This window comes from Labrus bergylta, chromosome 14, assembly GCF_963930695.1.
Source record: "Labrus bergylta chromosome 14, fLabBer1.1, whole genome shotgun sequence".
Classification (NCBI taxonomy): Eukaryota; Metazoa; Chordata; class Actinopteri; order Labriformes; family Labridae; genus Labrus; species Labrus bergylta.
Genome location: NC_089208.1, coordinates 13258791 through 13278225, shown reverse-complemented (window position 1 = coordinate 13278225; position 19435 = coordinate 13258791). Strand labels below are relative to the sequence as shown.

Genomic DNA, 19435 nt, shown 5'->3' with positions numbered 1-19435 from the left:
AAATGTGTGTCCTGAGTCGGGCAAGTTGGAGTACCACCGATTTAACCCATTGTTCACAAGTGTTTTGTGATGAGTTAACTCCTTACAGCATCTTTTTTTTTTCCTTTTTGAAGCTTGTCTGATTTGGATTTTGACTGTACTTTTAGTTTTAAAAAATCTGCTTTTGAGCTCATTTATTCTCACCAAGTGTCTCCTGAATGAGATGCTCCAAAGTGTCAGTCATGTTGGTGGGACGAGGAGAAGAGTCCTCCACTCGAGCTACGATTTCTTCTTTGATGGTGTTGATCACATACAGCAGGCGATCTACAAGACGAGAAAGAAACATTTAGAATTAAACGATAACAGTCCCAGAATTATGAACCCAAGTTAGTGATACAAAATATATTCACCTTCAGGTCAGGGATTTTGACAAAGCTACATCATCATTATTTAGTCATTTATATTCATCAGCAGGTCAATTTTACAAAGCTTGCAAAAGCAAAGACTAGATGTAATCACAAGTAAAAAATAGATTCAGTTACATATTTGATTGAGAACAAAATGTGTGTGTTTATTGTCCTAATCAACCTACCATACTCTGTGCTGAGTCCCCACAGCTTCACCTTGTTTGCTTCATACTGGGCCTTCTTCTTTAAACGGCAAGCTCTACAAACACAACAGATGAGTGGAGTCATTAAAGATAACAGGAATGAGAAGCAAACATGGCACGTGAGCTAACATCAACATCTCGGCTTTTTTTAAATTGAAACAATCTGGAGGTCAGTGTGATTCAAATTTAAACTTCGATGCCACTTTGTCCGTGCATCTCTTACCTTGATGCCAGCTTGTTCTTCTCCTTGCGGGACCGTGGTCGAGCAGTCAGGGGCAGCTCACTGACGGGGGTCAGGTCACTGATCACCTTGTTCAGTTTGCGGAGCTCAGTGCCGATCTGCAGCAGCTTGCGAGGATTGGGAGTCAGGTCTTCAACGTCTGTGCGGCGAGACTTCTTCAGCAGGTACTTTCCTTCATGAAAAACATAAGCTGTCAGAGGTGATGTTTCAGCTTAAATCTACCACACAAGTAGTTCAGACTTTCTGTTGGACCCTAGCACCTTAGATTTGATCACATTTTCACAAGTTTGAAGAGCATCTTATATTGAAATCCATAACAACATACTAACAATGGAATATGAGTCATTCTCAATCAAGTAAAATACTGGCATGAATGCAAGAGAGAAGAGAAATACGTTTCTGCCTGATCTTTTAATTTCTATTGGGTTTTTAAAAAAAGGCTGTTTGTGTGAGAAATGACACTCCAGCATGATCACTTTCACTGTTGTGTCACTGCAACATGCTGGGCCCAGCTGCTGTCTTAGAATGTCCAAACTGCCTGTTGGTTTGAGAACTAATAATCATATAAGCTACGATCGAGCTTATGTCTCATAAAGTCAGTCCATGTTGATATTATATGCCTGTGCACAGCTAATAAATGTATATGTGTGTGTGTGTGTGTATACCATGGAGAGGCCCATTCTTCTGGTACAGGTTGCTAGGCAGCGTGTGTCTGTCCCACTCAGACGGCTTGAGCATACGTTCCTGTTTGGAGGGGGTGAGTTGCTCACTGTACTCCCAGAAGTAGCGGCGTTTGCCCCGCTTTCGACTGGAAACTCCTGCTGTCAGACCTTTAATGTCCTCCATCACCTCCATGTCGCAGCCTGGTGGAGGAGGGAGAAAGTGAGACAGGAGAACAGGAGAACATCAGAGCAAAACATAGACAGTGAAGAAAAATTAAAAGAGGCGTGAGCGATTGGCTACACATGTAAACCAAAAGTAATAAACAGACATATGGCTACCTGGCTCAGAGAAGGCGTCGCTCATGTCGTCGTCCTTGTCTGCTTCATAGTCTTCATCCTCCTCTTCATCCTCTTCTTCCTCATTCTCAGACAGCTCATGCTCACTGCCAAAACCCTCATCGTGGTCTTCATCATCTAGCTCCAGACCGTCCCCTTCTTCTTCCTCCTCCTCCTCCTCCTCCAACTCTTCTTCTTCGTCCTCCTCATCCTCCTCAAGCTGGGAGAGAGCTTTGCCGGCCATTCTGCTGCGAGTTAGGAACAGGGAGTAGTTGTGTTCCTCCTCTTTGCTCTTCTCTGTTCCCTCAGCCACCAGAATGCCGCTGCTAGCTCCCGCCACACTTTCGCCGCCGCTAATGAGCCCAGAGGTGCTGCCCTCCAGCACCTGGCTCTCCTCCGCCAGCTGTGGCGTGGAGACAGACCAGCCAACAGACATCTCTCGCTTCACTGCCCCCTCTGGCCTCCTCTCAAAGCTCATCAGCTTGCCAGAGCCGCTTGCTGCAGCAGCGGGAAGTTCCACCATGGTCACGCTTGCTGATGTGGAGGCCTTCTCATCTGGGGGATGGGGGAGAGGAAGAAGAGGATCAGACCTCTCAAGGTCCGTGTGGGAGGGCTTGTCAGGCTGAGTTTTAAGCAAAGCGCTGACACGAACTTTAGCCTTGCGCACAAAGTCAGAGTTGGGAGAAGTTGGGGCAGCCATCTTGGTTCCTCGACCCTGGGTCTTAGTTTGAGTTTGGCCGTGGTCCTGGGTGAGACTGAGGAAGGTCTGCGTTTTGGCCATAGTCTCTGTGCTGGAGGGGATGGGTCTGGTGGCTTTTTGGGAGCTTTCAGGGAAGTCTGCGAGAAGGCTCCGGGAAGGACGGGAAGAGAACGTGGCGCTCAGAGAGGGCCGTGAAGAGCCAGGGCCAGATCCTTGGCCGGGGATCAGGGGTCTCTTACTGTGACAGGGGAACTGTGACGGCTGAATCTTAGGGGTTGTCATGGTAAGTTCAGCAGGGGGGTAGAGCGCCTCACACAGAGACTGCGAGTCCTCGCTGTTGAGCTGAGCAAGCGTTGGGGTTTGCCCAATCACCTCCTCATCTTGGTAGGGGCTGGAGAAGTCATCCAATCCAAGGAAGTCCACCTCTTTGGTGCCCCAGATGTCACAGCTGGCCAGCCTTGTGTATCTGCCGAGCACAGTCACATGCAGGTCAATCATCAGCTTTGATTGACATAAAAAAAGATGTTAAGAGTTAAATATCTTTTTTACTCATACTGTGTGTTGGATAAAATGCTGCTGTAACATCACAATTTCCCAGTTTGGGATCAATAAAGTAATTCTATTCTATCTCAATTTTTCAACATAGAAAGGGATCAGCAAACATGGAGCTCAGAGGCTGTCTCAGCGAGACATGTATCTGGTAGATACAGTTTTAACACACATGCAACCAGATGCTGCTTTTAACGCTTTATGGGGTTTGTAAAACCACAACAAGCAGCAAAAGTTCATCAAAATACATAAATAAAATTGTGACTTTTACCCAGAAACAAGCTGTGTAACAGAGCTACCTAGCAGCAAAATTGTATCTGAACAGTCCAGGTTGAAAAAGAATGTTTCATTAGTTAAGACAGAAGTTACAGCACATTCCTGTCCTCCACTTAGACAAGACCACAATCAAATCTGATAGAAGCTGATTGTACAAACTCAGCAGATTCTGGATTTAGATTCAAAGCTTTTAACCTATTGTCCGCCCTCAATCAACAATAAACCACAGAGGAGATAACACAAAAACTATTTTGCAAGCAAAGCATCAGGATAGGCTGCTGGACAGGCGGAGCATCACCTGAGATCTCAGGAGACTGCAGCAGCCAGCTGCTTGGTAATTTACCGACCTCTTAAAACCACTCCCCCCTTTAAGTAAACCATACCCTGCTTTAAATTGTCCGCTGTCAGACCAGGATGGCTCGAGGATTTTCTGTTCGTGATGGTAAACTCTACTGCTGCAATCTTCTAATGTTCTCAGACTGACTTCTTATCCTGTGGCAGTTTCTCTACAACAAGAATCTGACTTCCTGAGCACACTGACAAAACTCTCCTCTCTGCCTTAACCCTCTTCTAGTCTGTAAGAGACAGCTGGAGAGAGAAAAAGGAGGAGGCATGCCGCAGAGGGCCCGGGTCAGACTCCAACGAGTCACTGCAGTCACGACAAAGCTTTGACCCATAAGGGGTACGCTCTTACCAGGCTGACTAACAGAACATCCCTCCTCTGACTGACCCCTATTTTATTTTTTGGGGGGCTTTTTGACTGTAAGATGGACCTCCCCATATTTCTTGGACTTTTTCCAGATCAAAGTAAAATGGTTGCAGATTGACAAAAAAAAAACCATGCATCGCTTTTTGACCGCCCCACACTGAGCTTGGGGTTAGTGGTATTAGTAAGGTATTAGTTATAGAGGGCTGTAAAATCACACAACATGACTAAGGGTGACTGCATCCTCTGATTTAGGAAACATTATGAGTCTTGTGAACAAAGACAAGTTCTTGTTCTGCAAAGATCCCAGTTCACTTAGAGGCAGTATGTATCCTGAATTTATAGCATACAATGGTGTTAGTATGTGTTCGTATGAGGTCAGAAACTCCCATAATAAGACATAAACAAACACATATTAGTCTGTTTCTTAACAGTTTGTCTGTGGCTCTTGGCCAAAAGCTGAGTCATTCCTACCCAAAACAAAACCTTGACATTTTGTGTCCTCTCAGGATTTACTACAGCAGCAGGTCTGTATATATGATGTAGGCTCCAAATTAACTACAGTACTCATCATAATTAAGGTACAGGTGCAGTGCAACATTGTTGCTCATTGCATTTTCAATCATTTATGGGCAAAATGTGAAGCATTTTGGCTCAGAAGAACTAATAAAACATTCGTTGGCTAACAGTGTTTGTATGTAGATTATTCTAATTATTTTTGTTTGTCTGCACATGGACTTGTTGACAAAAAGAAAAACATTGAATTTAATTACAACAAAAACAAAAGGCTTTACAAGCAAAGACGTTACAATACATGCATTAGCAGCTACTGGCAGTGTTGTTCTTTTTCTGCGTTTTTTTCTCTTATCGAATAATTTGCTGCCAATAATGCAGAGTGTCAAGGATACTGGATTCAAAGGGAGCGTTCAGCACAATGTTTGCCAATCTAAGCCACCTTTCACTTCAGAATGTGTGATGAGAGGTGAACCCTCATTTCAGTTTTTTGTTAATCATCAGGTTATTTTCTTACAGCTGTTTTAAAAATTGACCTTGATTCAGCTACAGCAATTAATAAATGATTGAGTACCTGGTGAGGTCTTCCCAGTAGGAGTCCCACTGTTCGAACGCTGAGTTGCTGCTGACTTCTCTCTCGCACTCGCCCAGACCCATGAGCTGATCCACACAGCCCTCCACCTCCTTCCCTCCATCCGCGACCCCCACCATGCTGTCTCTGCAGGGACTCTGTCGGTGGGTCATGTCTCTGTCCTGCAGAGAGGAGGCAATCATGATGGTCAATAAGTTTGTTCATTAGGACATTGTTTACTTTGAATGTTTTCTAGTTTACTCTTTGGTGTTCGAGTTGTAGTTTAATAAGAAGAAGTGCAAAACTGACTCTGCAAAACTGACAAGAAGACTAATAACTCTAACATGAAAGTTTTATGCAACACGTAACAAAGATAAAATGCGTATGACAAAGAGTTCTTGTGCGATCACTATATTTTGTTTGGGATTGCCACCAGCATTGTTTAATGTTTACTGCTTTATAGGCTCTTTAATACAGTTCTAATGTTAGCATGATTCCATATCAGCATGGCAGTAGCTCAGTCTGTAGGGACTTGGATTGTAAACCGGAGGGTTGCCGGTTCAAGTCCCGGTACGGACCAAATTTGGAAATTCTTCTGGTAGCTGGAGAGGTGCCAGTCCACTTCCTGAGCGCTGCCGAGGTGCCCTTGAGCTAGGCACTGGTTGCCCAATAAGAAAACTAACTGTTGTGTTGAGGAACAGAAAAGATCATCCAACAATCATTCATCTGATTATTGTGTTGCTATGGTGAAAGGACATGAGAGCATGACAGTGAATCACTATTGTTTAGTCTACAGTGGACAGTAAACTAATGAAGACACCTGCAGCTGACAAGTGAGCTGTCTGTTTAATGCTCCCTCACATCCTCCTTAATGTGAGCCAGCAAATGTCACATGGCTGCTAAACAAATTGGCACAGAGTCCTTTCAGCTTCAAATGCCACACTGGCAGCAGAGAGGATGAACTGATTGGCTTCCATCTGAAAGACTGACCGACCCTCTTTCAGATCAGTGACAGTGCACCGTGAACAGCTGTGTCTGATTTCAAAAGAAGTCTGGCTCAAAGGATGGTCAGCATGGTCTGGAGCCTGTCTGTAGCAGGGCCTTAGCATGTGTGTCAGAATACGGCATAAGTCACTTAATGCAAGTCAAGTCTCTTGTGGTTTTAATACATGATAATGGTAATCTAATAACGTAAACATTACGTGGTCAAAAATAAAAACTGTAACCTAAATTTGCCTTTAGCACGGTATTTCTCTCTGTTTAATAGCGTTAGCATTAAACACGAACTGACTTAAGTTGGAGTTTGTTTTAGCATTTTATTATTATAATTTATTTTAATTCTTTAGAAGTTCATCAGATAATGAAAAATGCATTATGCGTTATAAATCTACCTTCAATGAAAAGTTACTGCAGGGGTCGAGCTGAGTGCTCTATTTAGAAAACAGTGATAAACAACATAATTTCTCCTCTTGATGGAGAATAGTAGGGAATGAGAGTGGGGAAGTTACTTAAATACTGCATGTACGTCAGTTTTAGGCAGCTCCCCTCCTGAACGTGGCACCTGAGGCTACATATCCCCTATGCCTTGAGCCCGCTCAGAATGTAGTAGCTGCAGGTGATGGGCTTGCCATGGAATCACCTTTCCATCACGACCTCCAGTCGGTAGTCTTCAAGGGGACGAGTCAAGTCTCAAGTTACATTTGTGTGCGACTTCAGTGCAACTCGAGTCCAAGTCAGAAACTCGAGCCCTCATGTCTGGTGTTTGTTACCACATGGGTGTGGGTGGGTGATAGTAAAAGTTGTACAAAGTCCTAATATTTTACAATAGGTGAAATAATGTTGTTTTTTTTAACAGAAATGTACAGTTTCTCAATGTTATAGTGTGTGTGTGTGTGTGTGTGTGTGTGTGTGTGTGTGTGTGTGTGTGTGTGTGTGTGTGTGTGTGTGTGTGTGCGTGTGCGCGCTACTCACCAGTTCATACATGAAATCTGGGTCAGAGCTGGTGGCGAGCAGCTCAGTGCTGGTCAGGGCCTGGTCAGCAAAGGAGTAGTTCTGAAATGCGTCCGCAAAGGGAGGCTCCATACCACTGACGCTGGGCTGCAACACAGCAGGAAAAAAAAGATGTTAATAAACAATCGTAAAAGGTTATCAACAACAAGCCTCAAATCTTATAAACTGAGTGCTTTAATCTTTTGTAACTGTGCTGTCTCTTTTGACTACTTTTGGATCGTGGATCTGGTTTTATTATTCGATGCATTGATATGGCCATTTATCACTTATTGTGGCACCTCTTTGTATGATGATGAGGGATATAATTACGGTCATTAATATGAATATCTTGACAGTCGTTGTGTTTACATGTGCAAAATGTCTTCAATCATTCTGATCTGGGATTCAAACTTCACTGTTATATGGACCCTTCATAAAACGGTTCAATTATCTGTATTTTATTTGACCTTTTTCCTATTTTCTTCCTCTTCTCTTTCTAATTAAGCTGTGAGCTCAGTGGAATTGTCCTGCAATCAATAAAAAGGGGGAAAGTGCCGGTCTGCAGGAGGACTTTCAGACATGCACAGTCTTTAATAAAAAAAATAATAAAACATTTAAGTACATTTGTGCCTGAGCTGAATTTGCAGCAAAATCGTAATAAACATAACAGTGGTGTAAAGGCAAAAACTATATGTAAAGTGCACAACTGTGCCTGACCTGAATTCACAGCACCCACAGTGCCCCGAGTGGAGAGAGGTGTAATTACAACGGAAAAAAATCGATCTCAAGATTTGCCTGAATCGATTTTGAATTGGGAAAATAGTGATTGCAATGCATTGATGAATCGATATTTTTGACCAGCCCTACCAAGCAGGCATTTCACAGCTAAAAATTTGACTAGACAGTGCTCTCTTTCACAGGGTGACACGGATTTAAAACTAACTGAAATCTGGCTTAGCATTTTATGAACTTTTATTTGCGACAATGTTTGTCAGTTTCCTTTTTATAATACTTTCTCGTTGTATGACTATATGACCGCTGACATACCGCTCCAGTTAAACCTAACTTCTCAGTTTTAATCAGTAGCCTCTAGGGGTGTAAAGGTACACATACTCGGACCGGACCGTTTCGGTACAGGGCCTTCGGTCCGGTCCGCACATCTGTGTTCCCACATGGACCGCAAAGCGGGAGCACACCTCAGTGTGAAGGAAGGCTGCGGCCGCTGGTATGGGACACAACCGTGCAAACTGTGCAGGTTACTAGTTCCTCGAGCCCTGTCGGTTTGGACAGTTGCATATAACCGGGATGGAGTTCTTTTTACGGACTAACTCTTAAGTTTCGTTTTCATTTGATCCCGCTCCAACAGCGCTGCTGTGAGACATGTCTGTGTGGAAGCATAACCTGCAGCATGATAGAATGAACACCCTCCCTCCCCAACAGAAAACCTTTTGCTAGTAATTCTGAACGGGCCAAAGCCACAACAAATGCCATTGAAGTTCTTATATCGACAGAGGGAAATATTAATAGTTCTGCGATGAAACTACACTGTCCCATTAGCTTTATTATGTGCTCAAAGGGCATTCAAAAAACTGTTGGCTTCATAAACTGAAAGGTGTCAATGTAATTAAAAAGAAATATTTTTACATATAGGCTATATTAATTACTTTATTTCATTCTAAAATACTTTATTTCATTCATATATTTTATTTATTGGAGACTCTTTTGGTTGAAGGATGCAGCATAAGTTTATTTTTTTTTACCATGTTTAATTTAAAATGTTATTAAAAATTAACCCGAGCAGGTATACAAGTCTGCACTTAGCCCAATTTGTAAAAGGGAAATTCTAAGTGTTCCTAATAAAGAAAAAAAAAGTGTTGCATCAGGTCCCTTTATTGTACCGAAAATGTACCAAACCGAAGCTTCAAAACGTGGAACCGTACCGAACCGAAATTTTTGTTTACCATTACACCCCTAGTAGCCTCCAAACAGACCAGCGTGAAGTCACATTGCTTCAGAACAGGATTAGATTGATTAATGAAGGCAGCGAGTCTGGTGCAGACAATTTATGTAAATTATAAGACATGGAAGCTAAAAGAGGTTGGGAATATGCTGAGTTTACAGAGCTGCACTCATAACTAAAATGATAATGTTGCAGTATGACACAACATACTGCTGAGTAATTGTATTTTACCTAGATTTAGATTTCAACATGAATCAAAATGTGTTAAATAGGGACCAGAAGGGGAAAAAAAGCTGCACCTTTAAAGTAGAAGAACACTCCTGGGTGCCTGAGCTTGTCCTCTCCTGAGGCTGATTGTGTAATGTTTCTATTAATTCAGCACCACAGAGAGTAGAAATCCTGAATATGAAATAATGTTAACACTCATCACTCTGTGTTATTTCCTTCATATAGGAGGATTCAGAGTATACATGAATCACCCCACTCTGCCACTGTTAACCTGTCTGACCCTATCTGTAAAGCCCCTTTATATCTATTTGTTGACTGGATTTTCAGATTTTGGTACATTTCAGATTATTTCAGTGATTCAATTTGATATTGATATAAAATGTACAGGTCAGATTTAAGCACTGGGTTGTTGTTTTTGTAATCATTCACATTTAAAAACATATTTTTTTCTTGAAGGTCAGGGCATTTTGCCTGATTATAATTGGTATTCAAAATCTAAAGTTAATCCGGTAATTTTTTCCAACTTCTCCAAACCAGCCAAGCCTGTGTAGATGGGAACCTGTCTATGTGTGTACATTTTCACTCCCTTACCTGAGGCATTGCCAGACACAGCTTAGAGCTCCGGGGGGGAACCTCTGGGCCTCCGGTCCGGTCCCAGTGGTGTAAGGCTTTCTGTTCAGCACAAAATTTACTGCTTAAAAAGACTCTAGCAGTGTGATGGTAGATGAAGCCTTCAAGGCAGGGGGAGGAAGTGGAGAGGGGGGAGGGGTCAGTTACTGGATTCAACTTGCTGTGATCTGGTCGGTTGTGGTCCGCTGACGTCTGGTTTGGTTCTGCTGTACGCTTCAGGCCTGTGGTAGAAACAGAGGGAGATAACATGTAAGAATCAAAAGGACACAGATATAACTCGGAGTCATTACTTTTTTCTGTTCCTGTTAAATAATTAGCACCTAAGGATTTGTTATGAAAAAAAGAAGCCAGCTGCTGTGGCTGAATAGAACACCATAGCCTTTTTTAGATAACAATTCTGTAACAGTGCTGTGGCAAGGTTCGTCTGTCATTAATGCTTTCTATTAGCTGTTCACATCGTATCAGCAATGGCGTAATATTTAATCCCTATTTGTGATCTACGTTGCTTTAAATGTCGGGTAAGCTAGAGAGGCACAAGGTTAAAACACACAAGGGGAGTGTCTTTACTTACTAAGCATCTTTTAACTTAAGAAACAAACAACTTTTATTCTTAAGTAGAATTTCAACTTCAACTCATCACAGACGAGGGGTAACAGATGTGTAAAGATCCTGTCTGAAACTGGCAATGTATAAATAAGCAGCTCAAGAGAGAGGTAGAGTGAACCAAAACAGTCAAATTGTGGTGAAGCACTATCAAGCTGAGCAGTCTGTCGACTATTTTTGATGACATTTTTTGGATTATTTATATACAAGTTAAAATAGAATTCCGCCTTGGCCTTTTCTCCATTTAAATGTACCCACGTGTAAATGCATCAGGCCTTTGTTTGCCTGTACCTTTAAGGTGAGACATGATGAGAAAGTATGTTTCAGTGCTTCTAAAAATGCTGGACTGTTGCCTCCAGGCCTCCCTCTGTTTACTGATAACTGCTGGATGTGAGGCTCTGCTTTCTGTCTCCATCTCTGGAGCTAGACCTTAAGTCAACACAGAACTGGTCCATACTAGTCCATCATAATCTCACCATTCCTCCTCAGCCCTTCTTGTTCTCTTTTGCTGACAGAGACTTAAAACCTAAACATGCCCCATGTTCTAGGGCCTGTATATTAAGCATTATCAAAAAGCTCTCTATTGGTTGACTAATGTTTTAAGGTATCACAAAATTGTCTGATTTGTAAACCAGAGTAAATGATCAGGGTTAGCTGTTCAGCTAACCCTGATCGGGATAAGCTGTTGACTACGGGCAGAGTCAAGAGTTTATCCATACCTAGTAGAAAAATTGTCCACATATTTTCCACACTCTGGCATCCCTAATGGGTGCTATCTTTGCAGAATAAACCATTCTAGCGTACTTCTCCTGGGATTAACCAGCGTTAGGTAAATTAAAGTGCAGGTCACTCTAAGAACATTTTTAAAACCAAAGATTAATTTCTTTAATTCTGATCATTTTTTGAGAATTTTCTGCACCACTTTAAAAATTATGACTTCGTATTGTGTCCTCTTTCGTGTCTAAAAATCTATCTTAGTGTTCATGGCGTACATTTTCACAGTGTATTGATTTAAAAACTGTGGACTTCTGTACTATTTTAGCCCTGCATAATTCAGTAGTAGTAGTAGTAGTAGTAGTAGTAATACAACTGTAGACTCATACATTTAATTTAATTGAACATTAAATAACAAAACATTTAATTACTGGGTTGACTTCAGTTTTGTTCAAAGACTGGTAAGATTGGCAAAAAAAAAAAAAACAAACCTAACAGAATGTGATTATTCCTTGACATAGTCAGTTTTCCTGAAATCTTAAGTTTTATTCATAGTGATGTCGGGACAACTTTGATTAACAGACAGAGCGGTGACCATAGTTACTCATTCTCGCCTGCTACACACTGAACAAGAGGAGAAAGACCTGTTGACTGACATCACTTCAAGCACCATGCATAGAAATTAAGGGGTCGGAACCCAAAAGTGGGTGGTCACGAATCTAGCAGACTGGTTAGGATAACGTCTCTTGGGTCTCTTATAGGGGTTTGTAGTGTTGCCATACAAAGTGCAGACCTGAACTGTGCAGACTGTGTAAATAATTCTGTCGGTTTGGTAAAATCTCAAACAATTCCATGTAACGGGGATGGAGTTCTTTATACAGACTAACTCTAAAGTTTCATTTTCATTTTCAGCCATGAATCCCGTCTGTGAGCATAGAAATAATAAAAACAAGTTTTGCTTTTATACTATCAATAGAATTTACAAAAATCAAACCGACTTTCTTAATCCTGCCTACATGGTGTTTAAATGTAGATGCATTACCCTCTGCCCACCACTCATGATTGTTTCATACTCTCTGCCCTACACTTCCTGCTGTGAGAGACATAGTGAGTGTTTTGGTCCCTTTGTGCTTTTGCATTGCAAATAAATGAGAATCTACATGCAGACATGACCCCTGCAGGTAACAGCTGACACGAACACAAACCAATCCCACCCCTCTGAGGCCCAGAGCAAAACATCACTTCCTTTCACTGGGGGCTGACCGACTCAAATGAACTTCTCACCCCTGAGCTCTGTCCCCGTGCATATGCTTTTTGCATGGAAACAGGAAGTGGCAGAAAACATTCAGCAACACTAAAAAGTAAAAGTAAATACCACTAACACCACAGCGCATGCAAGCGCGCAAGAATCTGCACAATAACATGCACATACACTCTCATAATGACAGCAGTATTTTCAAATTAAGTTCATATTCTAAACGTGTCACTGAGTTTTGATTTATATCATGTCTCAATGTGTGCTTCCTGTCATGGCCTGAACACCACAGTACCATCAGTATAATCCAGACTCTATGTTTTCACAGCAGGAAACAGAAAACGAAGCCTTTGTTCACACCATGAGATCTCACAAACATGCAGAAAATGAGTACTCATCTCTCCATCCAAAGCAGCACAGAATATGTCACAGTACCAGAATTTAATATGAAACGTCTTGCTGCTTAGTAGCTGACACTGGTTGTGATGTAGAGCCGGATATTTATGACTGAGACTGACAGCCCCCATAACACTGGAGCTGAATTTCTCACTCAGGCTTTGCTTGATCTAAAGAATGACTTAAACTTCAAGCTAAATCTGCAGAGCCAATATTCATCCTGAGCCAATGTGATCTGCAATTACACCACAAAAAAGCTGGTGAGCAGCAGCAGTTTTATTGCCCTCTGTTAGCTTACATTCTCACTATCACTATTCCAGTTTTAGATTTTGTTTGAAGCTAACAGGTTGAAGCAGATAACATTAGCCACGAACTACTTGCACGGTGTCTTACGTTAATTCAGCCTTCAATCCGATGATTCGCCCAACTTGTGGCCAAAACTTTTAGGGAGGTGTGAGTCAAGTTACATCAGAGGCTGAAGTGAAGCTTCCAACCAGTTTCAACGGGCAAAAAACAATCCTGATAGGGGATCATAAAAAGGTACGTTTATTGATGAGAAACATAAGACATTTTTATTTGATGCAGATAGATGAACGTGCTCACTTGCTACTGCAAAACATTGATTAAAACAGGAAGTGTTGCAATGCCAGGGGGAAAAGGCAAGGTTAAGGTTAACTGATTTTATCTTCCAAAGATAATTTTAGAACATTTTAACATGACTTTGTTGATATCAATGTTAGCATTAGTTCAGCTAGCTGCCCCCAAACCGGACATCCTGTTTCTGCATTTTTTGTTGTGAAAAGTTGAGAGCTCTTTAGATAATTCAGAGATAATGTAAGCAGCATCCCGAATCGCAGCCCTTCCTGACATCTTGTGTATGTGGGCTTCGGTCAGGGTTCTTTAACTTTTCTACTGCCCAGACTAACATTTCTGCAGCATCATGTTTACTTCTCAAAAGTGCATCAGAGACAGACAGTTTTAGATGAGTCTGAAATAAGTGCTGACTGTTTGCCCTACCAGTCAAGGTAACGCAAACCTCACTCACTCTCTGTGATGTGATTTACTTCTTTAATGTTGTTACTGTGGCTACATCTGTCTCTAGTGCTTCAGCTCACATGCTGGATATATAAAAAGTCTTTGATGTCCTCTCTAGCGTCGCTTGACAACTAACTTTGGTGTCTAGGGTCACGATGCAAGCACTCCGCAACTGCAGTTTCCTGTGTTGATGTCAGGTTCACACACGTGGCTGTTTATGATAAGCTCAAACGGACATGCACACAGCACACACTTCTTTGGCATTAGAAACAAGCATCAGCTTGTATTGTTACATTCATGTACTAGTCAAGTGAAAGAGAGCGAGAGAAGTGTGTTAATTAACTGTTTTATAGCTGATCATCTGTCATTTAAAAAGACTAATTTGCTTACCAAATTGAATGGGCACAAAGGGTATTGGTTTCGCATCTACCTTACTGTATGTTGCTACAAAAGAAATCATGAAGGAAATATGAAAGCAAAGATAAGACAGATGCCTAAATGCACAGCTTAATAAAAAACCTGTTTTTTGGAAACTTCCTTCCTCCAACACTATTGTTGTTAAAACTTAAAACACAATCAGACCAAGGAAACAAAACACAATTAATTCATATTTTCAAAACCCACCAATGTTAATTTCCTCCTATTCCTGTTTGTTCAGGTCTGGATACAAAGCTTTATTTATTTGTGACTGCGCTATGAGCAGCTCAAAGTTCCATCATGCAAACAGCTCACATTCTCGGCCTCACAACATTGGACAAGATCCAAGTAGGCCACGCAGCAGTGTCTTATTTGGAATGAGTTATCTACTGATAGCAGTCAGTCCCGGATCTCTACAGAGATAACAAGCAGGAGAAGCAGAACTGTTTATCAAATGAGAGAGAATCTCTAGACACATCATGAAGAAATACTAATCCACATGTCATAAATGTTTGTAGTCAGTGTGGAAAAAAACAACAACAGAAATTGCTTGTTTACTGGCAGCTAATTGTGTGTAATGCATTTATAACCATTGGAGCATCATTGGATTGAATGAAATTCGATTGTATTATATATAACCTTTCATTTGCCTTGCAAAAATGCTAATAAATAATCAGACAAAATGTATTTATATCTTGAAATGAGTTTCTAATGCATCAACCTGGCCTAATAACACTGATAATACAGATCATTGGAGCTTTTGAAACTGAGCCATTATTAATGATATGATGTGCATCTTCTGCAGTAAACAAGCTAAATAACACAATATATTACGTAATATATAACAAGAGTGTTTGATAGTGAGAAGGTAATCTAGACGCATGTATGCAAGATAAAGAAAAAAAAAACAGCTTTATAATTGCAATTATAATATACACATATTTACATTGAGTTGTATCATTTGTGGGCAAGCGCATGAGTTTTTGTTATGCACATGTTTGTTTTTTTCCCCCCTCTATTCCTCACTCTTCCCAAGCAATAGTAATAGGGTGCCACTCTTCAGCCACTGCAGTTGTAGAAAGCATGCAGCTATGCAGATGGAGCTATGCAGTTTCCCAAACCATATACAGTACAAACGACCTCAATGCCAGAAGACACAAAACACGTCACAAAAAGTACTACAGTACAGTATGAATTGTAAATGTCAGAGTATTTTGATTGCAGACTCTAAATACGGCATTGAAAGTGACATCTTTGCGTCAATGTGATGGATCTACTCGTTTAGAAAGGCTCAGCTGGACAGCATGACGGTCAACATCTACACATAAATCTAATTCGGGCAATATATCCGACATGTATAGATTATATATGACCTACTATACACAAATAACTCCATGCATGTCACCAGTATCTCCACGGTATCCGAACTCATCACAGATGCTCAGCAAAGCAAAACAGAACCACAATCTAACGCGCGGTGCCAACACCCACGTAATCCACGTTACCTATTGGTCACACTGAGACGACATCCCGCCCCCAGGCTGACGTTACTCGCCGCCTAGACTGTCACTCACAGGAGCTGCTTCATAATAAACAGCCAGTTTCAAGCTAGGCTGAGGCAGAAGATAAACAAGTTGGAGGCCTAAATGTCCGTGGCCTAGATATCTATACATATATTTAAAAAATCCAAGTGAAGCGTGCAAGCGCACACAAAAAAAACAAGAATAACTCACAACCAATCAGTGGATTTAGTTTGTATTAATACATCTAAAAATACAAAAGCACAAAATGTTCAGCTACTAAAGTCGGTTGAAAAACTGTAAGTTCCAGCAGATTGTTGTGGTGGAAAGCCAAGCTCATCTGTCATCCGAACGAAATCGTCGCGAATGATATCTTTTCGGTGAAACGTAAGTCTGGTTCATGGAAATTTCTAGCTATGTCGAGCTTTTTTTTTCTCAGCAGCAGTGGATGTGTTTGGTATTGGGGGGCGTGTACCTACAGAGAGGTCTGGCAAGGAAAAAAGTCAAAATGTTGGCCCTTTCACAGGCAAAGCCCGGCCTTATCCCACGACAAAAACGATGCAATAATATGTAAAAAAAATAATAATAATAATAAAAAACTATAATATAAAAAAATGGGTAGTTTTAAAGTGGCATGCAAACAAATCCTCTTACATAATGACAGTGTTTACCACCATAACACATGAAAACTTTTCTCCTGACGAGACTGAGCATGTGATTGTATTAGGGACACATGTCGTAAAATTAGCTATATTGGACATGTTTTGCAGCTGAGTGCCATTTGAATACCACCGAAATGTATTTCTGTATTGCGCTGGTCAGCCACATTACAGTGCGGGAACACTTCCTGCAAGATCTCCATTAACCGCATAACACAACAAACAACAACTTAAAGGTTGTTTTTAGTCCCAAATAGTGGCTTTTAATTCCTTCCTCTTCGCCCGCAGCTCACTGTCAGTATGGCCTCCGTCCGTCCGCCCCCTTCCTCATCCCAGCTGAAGCTCGATACACAACAGACCTCACAGTTAGCTTTGAAGCTAATCCTCCGCCGCGGTGTTAGACTACACAGAGACACTGCTCAGCAAAGTTAACCCAAAACACACACATGACGGTCTTACTCACTTTTAGGACGCCCGCGCATACGTATCTCAATGTAGGACCTTGTGTTTGTTCTCCTATCGTAGATAATAAAGCCCCCTTTTTTCCAATGGAGTCCACACGCTGTTACAGCTCTCTCGGGTTTGTTTTGTTTTTCTTCTTCCTGACGGGTTCCTTGAAAGCGCGTGACTGCCCGACCACGTGGTGCACCCTTGGGCCAATAGGAGAAGAGAGAGAGAGACTAGGTGAAAGGGTGAAAACCACGAGAACACTTGTTCAACATTTCATTTTTCTCAATATCATGAAATATTACATAAGAAAGTGTGAGGCAAATCTGTGAAATAAACACATAAATGGAAACACCCGATCGTCTAGAGGCACATTACTATAGTTCATATAAAGACCAGAACGTCTTAAATTTGATTGATTAAATTTATTTCAGACATATCAAATATCAAAATACAATAAACAAAAAAAACAATGTTCAAATTATTTCACAAAAAAATAAAAAAGGAGTAGGAAGAAGTATAAAACTTATTTAATCCTACCCCTTTTCCACAGCTCAATAATTAATATTTATTAAATTAAATTAACTTCCTGTGTTCCTTTAATTTGATTTAATTGTTCAGTTTTAATTTTTCTACCCTATAGGAACACGTTTCTAATATGTCGTTATGACACATCAGGAGGAAATAATTACAGACACTGTATACTAAATTAATTATCTTTATTTTTACATTAACACAGAAACAAGCACTGTTAATCTGACTGATTGCTCATCACACCTCATCTCATTTTCTATTGTATTTCTAAGTTGTGTTGCTCCTGTACAGTTTCTATTTTTATTGTTTCCAGTTTTATACAGGAATACTTCTTATTTTTTGCATCTTATTCATATGTTAATAGCTTCATCCTTTTCCTGCTGCAATGAGCTTCAACCAAAAACCAACAAACTAAAACTCTTGATTGAGCTCAGTCCAAAAGCAATCTCAAGAGGGTTTGTAAGGAGCTGTGCCGGGCAGCCCACACCCTGTTCACTGGAAAGAGAAACTATTTCTAAATGAAAATGGTTATTATCTAGTGCTAGAACAGGATCAAAGAAAGATAACGAATACATAAAGGAAAATGAATTGTATGAGAAAATAGATGTGGTCAGAGTTAAAGCTTTTAGGTAACTCAAAGAAAGTGATACACACGTATAACTCTTTCTGTTTCATTATTACTAAGAAGAAATACTCAAATGCTAGCACAGGGTCAGAAAGCAGACTTGTTTCAGGCCAAACAGATCACCAGAGCCAGTGAACAAATTAACATCACAAGGCACAGGAGGAGAACCGTTAAGAATCTATCTCAGATATCAGATAATCATAACTCAGACAACAGGAATGAGATATAGTGTAGTGTGTGTGTGTGTGTGTGCATGCGTCAGTTGTGAGTTTTGATGAACGAGTGAAAGTGAAGACTTTCAGTGAAATGAAACTTCCACTGAATTCACTGAATCCCCAAAGCAGCTGTGTTATTGTGTGTGTGTGTGAAACAGGTTTTTTCTTCATTGTCTTGGAACGTTTATGGAAACATCTGAAGATGATTTCTGCAGAAAAAACAATACAGTTATCCTGCAAAGGGCCCCAACTCACCCACAATGTTTAATTCATGAATCAAAATGCAGAACTTTGGGGGCTCCTGTTTCACTCAGTCGTAAGAGTTTTGGGCCCCAGGTGCAAAGGTTGTGAGTTCCAGTCACATTTTTAGGCCTTCACTGCACGTCATCCTGCTATTCTCTCCTGCCAACATTTCCTGACTTTATTCAGATATTCTATCCAATAAAAGCAAAACTGATCCAAGAAACTTTCAAATGAATAATCATTGCCACAAAAATGGCACCTGAACTGGCGTACAAGATGCATGAATGTCTGAATTATTATTAAATAAAAATAACAACCCGTTTTGAGACATAACCTTGTTCAAGTTATACACAAATGTGCTTACATCTGTAAATAGAAAACATAAATTATTGGAAGTCATCATGTAGTGAAGAAGTAACAAAGTGTTGTGAAGAAATTGATATTGATTTGATAGAAACTAATAGTTGCTTAATTTATGGTGATTTCAGTCCCTGGATAAAGACCAGAAACCCCCTCATGGTTCATAACAAACTCTCTGTCAAATATGTACGGCTGTCTGAATGTTTGATTAGAATTATTTTACCCATAGAGTGACCTCTGAGTATATCACAATACAGCTTGAAAAGAAAGTGTACTACCTCAGCATTGTACAGTATGTCATCATGCCTTGTGCTGGAAGAATAAAGAAAATAATACATTGTATCAACAGCTCAGAGAAAAGAAACCGGGTAGTCTTCTGAAGTTTTTGTCCATTTGCAGGTGAGTTCAGCATATACAGTAGTGTCAGGATTAAAGAGACAGTAGAACAAGCAACTCTTGTTA

At 40.7% G+C, this 19435-nt stretch overlaps 1 protein-coding gene across 1 annotated transcript in view; it reads right to left on the bottom strand.

Annotated features, from left to right (window-relative positions):
- The window catches only part of crebrf (creb3 regulatory factor), a 28188-nt gene extending 11049 nt beyond the window's left edge, over nt 1-17139 (bottom strand). Inside the window, exons 1-9 of the mRNA XM_020635519.3 lie at nt 17013-17139; nt 9912-10171; nt 7115-7240; nt 5147-5325; nt 1832-2994; nt 1496-1693; nt 813-1002; nt 572-645; nt 184-303 (exon numbers count right to left, since the gene is read on the bottom strand). Of these exons, the coding sequence (XP_020491175.2) occupies nt 184-303; nt 572-645; nt 813-1002; nt 1496-1693; nt 1832-2994; nt 5147-5325; nt 7115-7240; nt 9912-10171; nt 17013-17031 (2329 nt within the window). The 5' untranslated portion in view covers nt 17032-17139. The remainder of the gene's footprint in view (nt 1-183; nt 304-571; nt 646-812; nt 1003-1495; nt 1694-1831; nt 2995-5146; nt 5326-7114; nt 7241-9911; nt 10172-17012) is intronic.
- Nucleotides 17140-19435: the final 2296 nt, after the last annotated feature.